This window comes from Bufo gargarizans, chromosome 6 (genome assembly GCF_014858855.1).
Source record: "Bufo gargarizans isolate SCDJY-AF-19 chromosome 6, ASM1485885v1, whole genome shotgun sequence".
In the NCBI taxonomy this organism is placed as follows: Eukaryota; Metazoa; Chordata; class Amphibia; order Anura; family Bufonidae; genus Bufo; species Bufo gargarizans.
In genome coordinates this window covers 136,941,706-136,954,720 of record NC_058085.1, presented here as the reverse complement: position 1 = coordinate 136,954,720, position 13,015 = coordinate 136,941,706, and the positions used below count along the sequence as shown (strand labels likewise).

At 43.5% G+C, this 13,015-nt stretch overlaps 1 protein-coding gene across 1 annotated transcript in view; it reads left to right on the top strand.

The window, feature by feature from the left end:
• The window catches only part of C1QL1 (complement C1q like 1), a 92,141-nt gene extending 79,338 nt beyond the window's left edge, over nt 1–12,803 (top strand). The window contains exon 2 of the mRNA XM_044298364.1: nt 10,383–12,803. Coding sequence (XP_044154299.1) covers nt 10,383–10,472 — 90 coding nt within the window. The 3' untranslated portion in view covers nt 10,473–12,803. The remainder of the gene's footprint in view (nt 1–10,382) is intronic.
• The last annotated feature ends 212 nt before the right edge of the window (nt 12,804–13,015 follow it).

The following is a 13,015-nucleotide window of genomic DNA, read 5'->3' as shown; positions in this document are numbered from 1 at the left end:
ACTGTCCACATCAGGTGGAACCCATGGATACTAACTATGGCTACCGTCAGTCGTTATATGCCAGTAAACTGTGTGCAGCAGGTACCCCAGAAACTCTAAACCACTTGTGCCGGGTGGAAGTGGGAGACACTCCAGGGAAGGATCTGCTGGACTCAGAGTCTGGTGTCCCTAGTAAGGGCTCCCCTGGTACGGTCCACAGAGTATACTGGCCGGAAAGTCAGGGTCATGTGCATCCATGGAGACTTAAAAGACTATCCCACCGCCCTGGTGTCTCTAACACCAGGGGCCAGCCGGTGGACTCACAAAGTGGCAGTTGCCACAAATTTACACTATGAACTTATAATAGGGAGAGACTTCCTGGGCTTCCCAGCACTGTGGCCTGCTACGAGAGTGACTGATACCTATGAGACAGGGGTAACCCCATCAGAGTGGCCTGGCTCCAGGGGGAGGCCAGAACCCTGGGAACCCGAGGCCGAAGGGCCAGCGGTAGGGGTGACTGCCACTTCAGTGGAAGAGGGGGGAACACCCCACTGAATGTAATGGTGGGAGATGTAAAGGACTTGCGGCCGTCGCCTGAGCTGGCCGAGCTTGGGGAAATTTATTAATAGTAGATGGTGAACCACAATAACTAGGGGGAGAGTCGGTGTTTCCCCGTTTTGTGATTCATCAGGATATGTTTGTATCGGGTAACCCACTTGCGGGGGGAACATATTGAATAGTTAGTGGTGCCCCAGGCTTATCACAAACTCGTGTTAGCGTTATCCCACCAATATGTGCAACACACCAGCCACAGGGGGATAACTTGTGAGGTCGACGGTGTACCGAGGAATAATAAACAGTTAGTTCTTTACTCACAGTTTTGACGCTCCCTCGGCCGGGCTGCAGTGAAGGGGAGGACAGCACCAAATTCTCCGGGGCACACTCTATTACAGGGGACACCGCGAGGTGGTGATCGAGGTGCCTTTGATGGTGATTGGATTTTCTGGGTACTTGTGAAGCTGGGCACCTGAATTAGGTAATGTCGTGACTCCAGCACCTTGGTGGTGTAAAGTGATGAGAGTGGTTGTAGTATGGAGATGGAAGAATGAGGCAGGGTTTGAATCCAGCTAATGTATATGTCATGTATATGGAGGTTGAATGCTGTAAATTCCAGTAATAGGCTGTATATGGGGCTATATTTCAGGCTATGGTAGGAGGTTGTGTACTCACAGGTATTTAGTCCTGAATCTGGTCCTGGTCTCAGTGACCGTGGTTTTAGGATCCCAATCTTCTACTTCAGTGTTGCTACAGATGACCTTTCTGTACTTGTAATAATAAACAGTGAGGCTGACGGAAGCCGATAAACCTTCACCTTGGTACAAAGGTGACTAGAATAATGCCTAGTATAATGGCTATTTTCCTCCTTTGTCTTTATATAGAAAATAATCTTTCACTGGGCACCCCGGCAGGGTGTACCGTAGAAGCTAGGTCCCACCTTTTGCCTATTCCTTGACTTTGATAACTGAGATAGGTCTGGGGTACTCTGGGCCGTGAAGCTCCAGAGACCTGAGAGGAGGGGGGTCCTCTCCTTCCACCTGCTCCTTACTCCTACTTCTGCTACATCTCACGAACTAACTAACTAACTAGGCCAGTCATAAAGCAGTCTTTAATACACATGCACGTTGGATATGATGAATCCCAGTAACAGGCTGTGCTGGTAGTAATGTGTTAGGCTAGCGTAGTTAGTTATGTACTCACTAATATTCAGCTCTTTGCCTTGCTTCAGTCTCACTTGAGGCAGTTCAAGTCTTAATCTACTCACAAGTGACGCAACAGAAAATCTTATCTGTCCTTAGAATAACGGTGAGGCTGCCAGAAGCTAATTGGTCCTTCACCTAGATACAAAGGCGCCTAGTGCCTAGAATAATGGCGTTGTCCTTCCTTTGTCTTCATCCAACAATAAACTTGACCAGAATTCAGTTGCTACTTCTGAAGAGTGAATGGTAGAATTTAGACTTTTCTGTGCCTGTCTTTCCTGGCTTGGAACTGAGGTCCACGATGGCTCCTCTGGGCCGTGGAGCCCAAGAGAGTGAGCTGAGAGGAGAGGGGACCTCTCCTTCCCCCTAGATCCTCACTCCATCTCCTTCTTGTTCTCTCACCAACTCCCAACTAAAAACTAGGCCTGAACCACACTATATATACTCTGGTGCTATCCCCATCTCGTGGTAGAATCTCTGTAGTGCACCTAACAGCCTGTTAACAGGGATCTTTATACAAAAGTGCAATACAACATGGTACAACATACAATATAACAAGATTTGCAGTGCCCACGTATACTAGTGGGGCGCTGCACATGTTCTCCGGGGTCATCTGGGAATGCAGAAAACACAGGACTGGATACTACAACAGTTTTACTAGCCCAGTGTGTTTAGAGAGGTGGACGAATTCTGTAAGTCTTGCCCGACATGCCAGACAACTAGCCCCCAGCAGCTTTTCCACAGTTGTTTGGTACCTCTTCCGATCATCGAGGTACCGTTTGAGAGAATCGCGATGGACCTCGTAGGCCCAGTACCAAAGTCCGCTAGAGGATACCAACACATCCTGGTCATCCTAGATTACACCACTTGGTGCCTGGAGGCGGTACCACTGCGACATACATCAGCTAAACTGATAGCTAAGGAGCTAATGGAAATGTTCTCCCAAGTGGGGCTACCTAAAGAGGTTCTGACTGACCAGGGGACCCCTTTTATGTCTAAGGTCATGAGGAAGCTCTGTAAGTTGCTCCATATCAAACAGTTACGGATGTCCGTTTGCCATCCGAAAACGGACGGTCTGGTTGAAATGTTTAATAAAACATTAAAAACTATGTTGAAAAGGATGGTCTCTAAAGATGGGAAGAACTGGGACCTTCTTCTGCCCAATCTCATGTTTGCTGTGCGAGAGGTGCCCCTACTGGGTTCTCGCCCTTCGAATTGCTATATGGCACACATCCTCGCGGTTTGTTAGATATAGCCAAAGAGGCGTGGGAACAGCTACCCGCACCGAAAATAAGTTTCCTTGAGTATGTTGCCAAGATGCAACAGCGGATAGAGACCGTTTTGCCTCTTGTCAGGGAGCATATAGAGGCTGCTCAGCGAGCCCAGAGTCGGATCTATAATCGGTAGGCTCGGGTCCGGATCTTTAACCCGGGTGATCAGGTTTTGGTTCTGGTGCCAACCGTGGACAGTAAGTTCCTGGCCAGGTGGCAGGGGCCCTACAAGGTACTTGAAAAAATTGGAGAAGTAAATTACAAGGTACACCAGCCAGGGAGGGGAAAGCCGAAGTAGGTGTACCATGTGAATCTACTCAAACAGTGGAAAGATAGGGAAACCTGTACTGAAGACAGCCCGCGGCCAGGTTTTCTAGGGGAAACGGTTTTGGATCCTCTTTCTGAAGCAAGGGAAGCGGCTGCCACAGTAAGAATTTCTGACAGCCTCTCCTCTAAGCAGGCTCAGGAGGCCAGGGAGTTTATTAGCCAGAACACAGATTTGTTTTCGGATCTCCCTCGACGCACTTCCACAATTCAGCATGACATTGTCACTGAGCCTCAGGCAAAAGTCCGGATGAAACAATACCGGGTAGCCGAGGCTCGGCAACAAGCAATCTCAGAGGAAGTGCAGATAATGCTGAGGCTAGACGTCATTGAAGAGTCTAAAAGTGAGTGGGCTAGTCCTATAGTGCTAATACCCAAGCCGGACGGGACACTCCGGTTCTGTAACGATTTTGGTAAACTGAACGACATTTCCAAATTCAATGCGTATCCCATTCCCCGGGTGGATGAGCTTATCGAGAGGATAGGACAAGCCCGGGATTTTTCTGCTTTGGACCTCATGAAAGCATACTGACAGGTGCCAAAGAGAAAACTGCCTTCATCACACCTGAAGGGCTGTATCAGTGCAAGGTGCTACCCTTTGGTCTTCATGGTGCCCCCGCCACATTTTAACAGCTTATGGATATTGTGCTGCGTCCACATTGTCGGTACGCTTCGGCTTACCTGGACGATATTGTCCCAAAGTGCAGGCCTTCGGAAGGTGAGACTAACCTAACCCCAAAAAATGTGCGATAGGGTTAGAGGAGACTAAAATACCTGGGCTATGTCATTGGGCGCGGAGTGATCAAACCCCAAGTAAACAAAATAGAGGCGAAGAAATTGGACCGACCTGTCACAACTAAGCAAGTAAAGTCATTCCTAGGAATGATAGGTTATTACATAATATTTATTCCCCACTTTGCTACTGTAGCCACACCATTGGCAGGGTTATTGAAGGGACGCAAGTCAGTGATGGTTCACTGGAATGACTGGGCGGAAGAGGCTTTCTCTGCTTTGAAGTCGGCCCTGTGTGGGTCCCCAGTTCCGGTGACGCCCGACTTCAAGCGGGAATTCATAGTGCAGACAGACGCTTCCGAAGTAGGCCTCGGTGCTGTACTGTCTCAGGAAGTCAACGGCGAGGAGCATCCTGTTGTCTTCCCAAGCGACAAGCTCACCCCAGCCGAGACCAGGTACAGTATAGTGGAAAGAGAGTGCCAGAGTCACCAGGTGGTCCCTGTCCTTACAAAACTTTAAGTTCTCCATAGAACACAGGGCAGGCTGGCTGCAGGCAAACGCGGATGCCCTGTCCCAAGTATACTGTATGGCATGTGTTCACCCCCACAGGGTTGAACAAAGGAGGGAGGTATGTAAGAAGGTACAAGGAATCATTGTGAATGATAAGTACGTGTCACCGAGGTTCCAGGCCTCGGTAGAGTAAGAGACGTTTTTTATGTGTCAGCAGCAGTTGCTGTTTGACACCTTAATACTTAGTATGGCTGTATAGCTGATCCGGGATGGCTCTTACTGGGATTAGTCAAAGTGCTGGGTGGGTGACTACTCCCCATGTTCCAGGCCGGGTTTTGCCAGGCCTAAAAACCAGCCAGCACTGCCAGGTGAGGAGGATTACCTCAGTCTGACACTGGAGCTCAGGAGGTGTGTGTGCTGGGATCTGATGCTTGTGCCATGCTGGAGGGCTTACACCCATCTGTAAGGCAAACGGCCCCCTAAAATCCTGTTATGGACCCTGGAGGCAGAACTTCCAACAAGGTGATTTTTGCTATGTGGAATTTCCATTGTGTGTGAACTAACACCAAGACTGGAAAGTGACCCTTCCTAGTTTTATGTTTTACTGCAATGAGATTTAAAATCCACCACTAGTGGGAGCATGAATGCTGACTGCATACCCTCTATATATATTAAACTCAATAATAACACAGTATGTAGTATGTTCCCTGTAGTGCCAGCCAAATGCAGTCAAGGCATGTTAAACTTTAAATAAAGGTCCACAAATAAAAATAAAAAAAAGTCTGTAACCTCATTCTCAGAGCAGTAACTTTATTGTTTTTCTGCTGACATAACCAAGGGCATTGCTAGGGCCTTAAAAGATACTGGGCCCAAGCCCCAAATGCATATGGCCCAATTATCCAAGTCAAACCAATTGACCCCCCCCCCCCCCCCTGCACACTCTAGCACTGAAAACATTTTACTATACTTGCTATACAGCAGCACATACCTGTCACATCCAGTGCCTCCCAGGTGACGTCTCCTCTGATGTAGATCTTCTCTGTCATCATCTTCTCCTTTCTGGCCTTGCCAGAGTTTTATACACAGACATCTTAGCTTCCTCACTTACCAACCTAGAGTCCCAACAGTGTTATCCTGTTGCTTGCTGTGCTCCCTAATACCCCCAAATACTATCCTGAAGAAAAATTTGTGTTATACGGATAGTCGCCCCCATAATAATACTGCCCCCTACAGTGCCCCCAACAGTAATAATGCTCCCCAAGCATGCCTTCATTAGTAGAAAAGCCCTCCAATATTAATAATGCCCTCACAGAGCCCCCAGTAGAAATAAGCCCCCCCTCCATTGTACCCAGAATGGTAATAAAGATCTCTCCACACCCCTCAGTAGTAATATGGCCCACCATAGTGCTCTTAGTAGAAAAAAAGTTGTATCTATAAGCAACTCTAATAGAGTCCCCAGTAGTAATAAGAACTCCTATAATGACCCCTGTATTTAAAATGCCCCTACAGTGCCCCCAGTATTTAAATTGCCCCCTGCTGTTATAATGCTTGCCCTGAAGTGTCCCCAGTATTTATAATGCCCCCTGCAGTGCCCCCTTTAGTTATATTCCTCCCTATAGTGCCCTCAGAAATTATAATTCCTCAGTCCCTCCACCATACAGTCCCATGTAAATAGCATTATTTTCCTCCCTCCGCCGTAGAGTACCATGTAATTAACATCACACCATCTCTCCTGCCCCCTCCAAAAGCAGGGTTAGGGGGCAATTCCCTCATTGTTTTTTGCACTTTAAACTTTTAATGTTCATTGTCATTACTATTATGTTTCTTTTATTCTTTTGGTCAGTACGATTGCGATTATAACAAATTTGTATAGTTTTATTTGTTCTTTACTAGATTTGCACAATCATGCAAAAAAATGTTTATAGTTTTTTTTCGCATTACATAACATTCATTTTTCCATCCATGTAGTCGTTGGTGGGTCTCTTTTTTTCACTAATACCATCTGATATGATTTTGGGGTACATTAACATTTATTATCTTGGGGGGGGGGTTGGAAAGAATTTTTTTAAATTATTTTTTGAATTTTTCTACGAGTTTTAACCAGGCAGTTTAACTATTTTGTTATCTATATTATACAGGTTGTGATACCATCTATGTGGGTATCTGTATTTTTTCCCCTCACTGTTTCATTAAAAAAAATTGTATTTAAATAAACGTTATTAACCTTGAATTATTTTTTTAGTTAGGGGGACATCACAGTAATCTGTGCTCACCATGGGATCATCATGATGTAACGGTATAACCTTGAGGCTTGATACAAGCCTATCCATAATGTACATAGAGCTGGCTTACTGGGTAAAAGGTAGAAATTCATTAGGATATGTATCTTTTTTTTTTTTTTTTGTAATGGAAGTCAATGACATGGGGCATGTGGTATATATTTGCATATGTTCCCTTTTATGTAGTATATGTCTGACTTTGGGCATGCAACGTAGTTTGTATAGAGCCTTACAATTAAATCAGTTTATTATTCTATCGCATCAGCATTCCTTATAAACAATGACCCGTCAACTGTCATTCTGTAGGCAGAAACAAGTAAGAAGATCTGCACATCTGCAGAGAATACAAGTTTTCTTGTACCACGTGATGTTGTACTTAGAATATTTGCCCATATGTTCCTAACCATTCATGTAGGATGTGTGAAGTGTGCGGGAATGAAACAGAGACTGCTGAAAATGCACACATATCACAGGTATTTAAAGAACATCTGTCACCATGATCAACCCTATTAAACCAGGCATACTAGTTGGCCATGTGGAGTTCAGCTCTACCTTCCTTTCTGCAATTGGATGTTCTTTTGTAGAGATATCTTTTATTAAGGCTACTTTCACATCTTCGCTTTCCCTTTCCGCTATGCAGATCTGTCATAGGATCTCAATAGCGGGGGAAAACGCTTCCGTTTTGTCCCCATTCATTGTCAATGGGGACAAAACTTAACTGCGTCCCCAGTGTTTTTTCTGTCCGCGATGTAGTGCGGAGCAAGACAGATCCTGACACACAATGTAAGTCAATGGGGACGGATCCGTTTTCTCTGACACAATAGAAAATGGATCCATCCCCCATTGACTTACAACCGTCATGGCTAGTTTAAAGATAATACAACCGGATCAGTTCAGAACGGATGCAGATGGTTGTATTATGGTGACGGAAGAGTTTTTGCTGATCCATGACGGATCCAGCAAAAACGTTGGTGTAAAAGTAGGCTAATATGCTAATGAGGTGATTTCTCTCAGAGCACCTATTCACTACAGCTTCTCCCTACTGCCACTCCGCCTCTGGCATTACTTCACATGGTCAGGCATCATCACTGCTCCGATGCCTGGCCCTGAATTCTTAAACATGCTTTGGCAAGATAACAATCGGCAAGATCTCATTCAGATGCCCCCCCCAAGATCCGAAGTGCACATAAGCAGATTGTCATCTCGCCGGAGCATGTGCAGGGTTCCCTACCCGAATGATGAACTCATAGTTAGATATCTGCCAGTTGCTGGTCTTGGTAATGACTACTTGTGTAGAGATTCTACCCAATAGTTGTCCGAAACTGTCCTAATCGCCTGTTACGGCAGATGTTTAGTTGTCTAGAAGAAAAACAAGGATTATTTTCCAGCAGGGAAGATTGCCACTTTTAATGAGTCACATACTCCTCTTCCTTCTTGCTGCCTCTCTCCGTCGTTCTTTAGTTCTTGGCAGGCAAGCCTGTGACTGGAGACATTAATTACTAGCACAGTGAGCTGTTTATTCTCCATATTAACACACCTGTGCTGCTGTTCGTGTGTTAGGAGTCGTTGTCTCGCCTCACGTGTGCCTCCGTCCTGTCACAAAAACGCCTCGCTTCAACTAGAAATAGAGAGTTTTACAATTAACCCCTTTGAGGGCAATATATTCAATGCCCTGCCATTGATTTCCAATACAAATAGCTCTGGGATTCAGAGACTGAAGAGTCAAGGGTCCGTCTGCCTTCGAGACAGCGCACAAAAAAATACTGGCTTTCTGATGTATAAAGTGGAATTGGATTTCTCTGTCTCGCTGCAATTTTAAGGTTATTTTGATGGATTTTTGTAAGATTAAAGGACGTAGTAATTACATCTTGTGATTTCATCTAATTAGTTTATTATTTTCGGATTTTTTTCTTTAAACCAAACCCTGCATTTCCTTTTACCCTTGTTGACAGATAAACAAGACCCACTAATTGTTCTTCTTCTCCAACCGCATTCTTAAAGCAGGGTTGCCAGCGCAGCCACAGAAAGTGAGACACCCATGAAATCTGCAGGAATTAGGAATGTATTGAAATTAGCTCAGTTCCATGTGGTTTATCTGCACCTAAATGTCAGACGATATGCAGCTTGCACTTGAACTAATTATGGCTAATTTAAAAGCATTTCTGACAACCATAAAAGTTGCGTTTCGAGACTTTAGAGGGTTTTTAAAAGGCGACTTTTTTTAATAGAAGAGGTGGAAGAGGGGAAAAGCAAAAAATAATCATTACTCTCTTCATAGATTCCCGCCACTGCTGTGCTGGTACTGATCCAATCTCCACTGCTCTCTATTACCTGGTACTGGGTGTGACGGATAGGAAATGGTTTGGACTAACCAATCACTGGCCGCAGCTTATTGGCCGAGAGGACAGTCCAAGCCATTTCCTCTCTGTGTGGAGGTCAGGACAAGGAAGTGAAGAGTAGCAGAGACTGGATCAGAGTTGGAACAGCAATGGCAGGGGCAGAATTTTTAACCCATTCTGCCATCTTGTTTCCAAGACCTCTCTAGAATTTTGGTCTATCCATTCTATTTAATGAATGTACCAACATATTCCATAGTGCTGTACAAGAGGTGCCTTTGAATTGCTCTCAGCACCAGAGCTTAGGTCCAATAGAACCGCTGTACCCCCCTATAGTTTCTCAGGTGATTGGCAGAGAGCTGTGAAACTTGACAGATCTTGTAGCAGTCTCAGAAAATGTCTCAGATTTTCTCTAAATATAGAGCGAGTCACTCGTGACAATTCTTTCTTTCAATGGTTTTTAACGTAGTCAATACAAATCAGAATAGACACTTGTGATAATCTCACCGTATAAGGAGTCTTCACACTTACAGATTCGAACATTTAACTTAGCATCTTAGCATAGGGGGGTCATTTGTCATTCTGAAATACGCATATTAAAGGGGCAGATTGCAAGTGCAACTAGCTGTTGTGCTGCAATCTGCGACTTCTCCTCCCTCATGCCATGTCTAAAATTGTGGGTGTGGCGTGGGCAAGGAAGGGGATCGGCTGGCAGGCCAGTCTCATTTACCATTTTCTACGCCTGTTTTAGATGTAGAAAAGGTCTAAATGTAAGATACTTTGGAAGCTGTCTTACATTTAGATCTGGAAATGGATGCGCCAAAGTTATGCAGACCCACCACCGACTTAGGGCTTTATTAAGACTGGCATCTGAAACACGTGCCCCATAGTATCTATATTTAAATCTGTATCATAACATAACATAGAATAAGCCAGTTTTAAAGAGTGGGAAATGAAGGAATACTTTGTGATGTAGTAGACAAAATAATTTAACTAGATGCTTTTTTGTGACGTATATCTCATAGTATAAAGGCCTTCTACCACCAATGTCCTCCTTTTCTAGTCCACCCAGAAATTCAAAGATGAATATCATCATGACATGACTTTAGGGTTTTCAAACCTTAACCTAGAACAATCCAATACTCTACCTTTTGAATTAGCTGTGTTTCACCATCTCTCCTTACTGTCCTCCAGGTTCGTGCCAGTGCCATTGCTCAAGATGCAGACCAGAACTACGACTATGCCAGTAATAGTGTGATTCTTCACTTGGATGCCTGGAGATGAGGTCTACATCAAGTTGGATGGTGGAAAAGCTCATGGAGGCAATAACAACAAATACAGTACCTTCTCCGGCTTCATCATATACTCAGACTGAGAGCAAATGTTCTTTGGACTACCCTACCTACACCACCAGGGAGCAAGGAGCCCCAGAGAGAAGCTTGGGACAGCTGCATGGAACACTCAAATTACCTCCATGGGGTACTTGGGATTGTGTAGCTGCTCCCAATTGCTTATCCAGCACCTCTCTTGTGTCCTTGACCACTCATGTATCATATCCCATGCTTCAGTGTGTAGCTGTTCAATAAAGCCTCACTACTATACCCCTGGCCTAACTCATGCCTCTGTGCTTATTTGAGGCCACTTTCCCATTCAAAGCTAAATGCATACTGGCCAATTCAATTTAATGAATTACTGTCCATTTTGTATACCGTCTACACCTGTCATGTTCCTTTCAGCACTGGATCATATCACTGAAAACTGTTGTGGTGTCTTGCTGGTAAATTTAATTTCTGTGACATCTGTGCCAAACCATCAGTACTCATTAGGCATTATTTTCACAAGCTTCAGTCTAGCACACGGATAGATTGTTCCATTGAGTGAAAAATGCAAGACAATACTCTTGTCATAAAACCGTCCACATAGCCTTGAGATTTGATCCCTATGCCTATCCATGGATATATACTGTACCTCCATCTAATGAGACACCTATATAACTTCAGCAAGCTTCATGGCTTTAACATTTCCCATTCCAGTAAACCTTCTTTAAGTCAAATTCTTGCCTTTATGTACTAAGACTCTACTACATAACTTTCCATAAAGCCACCTGCACGAATTTCTTTGGTGAGGATTGATTGTCATCAATACTCTGTATCCCTTCCTCATTGTCCTCCTCATGCTCCTTCTACCAAGCCTTATAGCACCATCTCCACTAAGCCTAATACATTTATCATTGCACCATTTTTGCACCTGTAATTTGTCTGAAATTCACAGAGATTTGCAAGCATCTCTCTACCAAGACTCAAGGTTCTGTGTCTTTAATATCCCTAATAAATGTAAAGCTTTCTTCCTTATCCATCAACTATTTATACCTTTGCAACCCCTGTCCCCAACGTCACCCCTCCTTTGGGCTTCACTCAAATCCATTCACCATCCACATTTTTGCATGTCAAAAAACCATCTATGTCCCTTCTTAAACACTATTCTTCTTCAATTCCATCTTTGTATTTTCCTCTTCTAGTTATGACTGAATCCCTTCAACAACCTCAATGTCAACTCCATCTCTCATGTCAGTATCCATCTGGTAAACGTCATTTTCAGTTTCCTATACCCAAAGTTTTTCATTTAAATAGTTAATTGAATTCCCTAGGCATCTAGTAAGCTTGTATTAGTCATGATATTATTCCTCAACTGTCTACCTAATAATTATATCCTAGTTGTAAATGTCAACATCTTACTCAATTTCCAATTATTGGTCCAATATGGCTACTGCGATTTCTTTCATCAGCCCTGTATTTGTTTCTTGTGCCTAAATAAATCCTAAAAGCCCCCAGCGTTATTTTTCCCTTCTACCTCAATCTGTGTATTTCTAGAACTCCCAAATAAATTGTGTAATTATATAGAGAGCGTTAAAGAAAGACAAGTGAATGACTCACAGAATATCTTCCCTCACAGACTATATACATTACAATATTCTTATTTTGTGTACAGGAAAATCTAACTGTACGCTCTGTGTTCTCCACCTTAGGCTTGTCGGATTGTGACTTTTTCCATTTGAAGACAGAATCAATCAGATTTAGCAGCAGCATCCTAAAAGCGTACCTAGAGACTTGCTAATTAAAAAAAGTAACACTTTAATGCTAAAATAATGGTTTTTACAGCACTTTATGTCCACATTTTGCAAACCTCAATTAATTTAGATCTGTGAAGTTTGACATCTATCTGTATCATTCTGTACTTACAGATGCCACCCTGCTGGGCATCAGATTGACCTGCACAAAACTATTCATTAGCAGATATAGCCCTCAAATTATCTGCATTGTGGAGCCCACAGAGGTTCTAGACTGCTTTGACAGGCTTACCAGTCATGGCTGTTCTGTTAGTTGGTTCTGTTTCTTGAAGTTTCAAGAAACTGGCATGTTGGTGCCACCATTTTAATTATTTGGGAAGTTTCACATGTTTGTTGGTCATGTCAGAAAGGGATGATTGCATGTTTTACATTATATCTACAGTACATGAGGGATGGAATAATACCTAATCTTACATTAAGATAAGACTTATGTGCCCTGTTTTTTGAGATCCTACAAGTTATCCCTGCTTGATATTTCATAGGGGTTGCCTATGTGAAAAGCTTTGTTCTTTATTTTGTCCTGTAATGATTCTGTGAGATATCTAAAGAAAATCTTGTAAATATAAAATCCTTATAGGAATTGTAAAAATATCATGTGTGTTTTTTTTTGTGCCATCTGAATGAGAAGACATTGAAAAAATGTGTTTATTCGCAAAGTATCAAAACTGATGCAAGGGGAAGTTGGCATTATAACTAATTT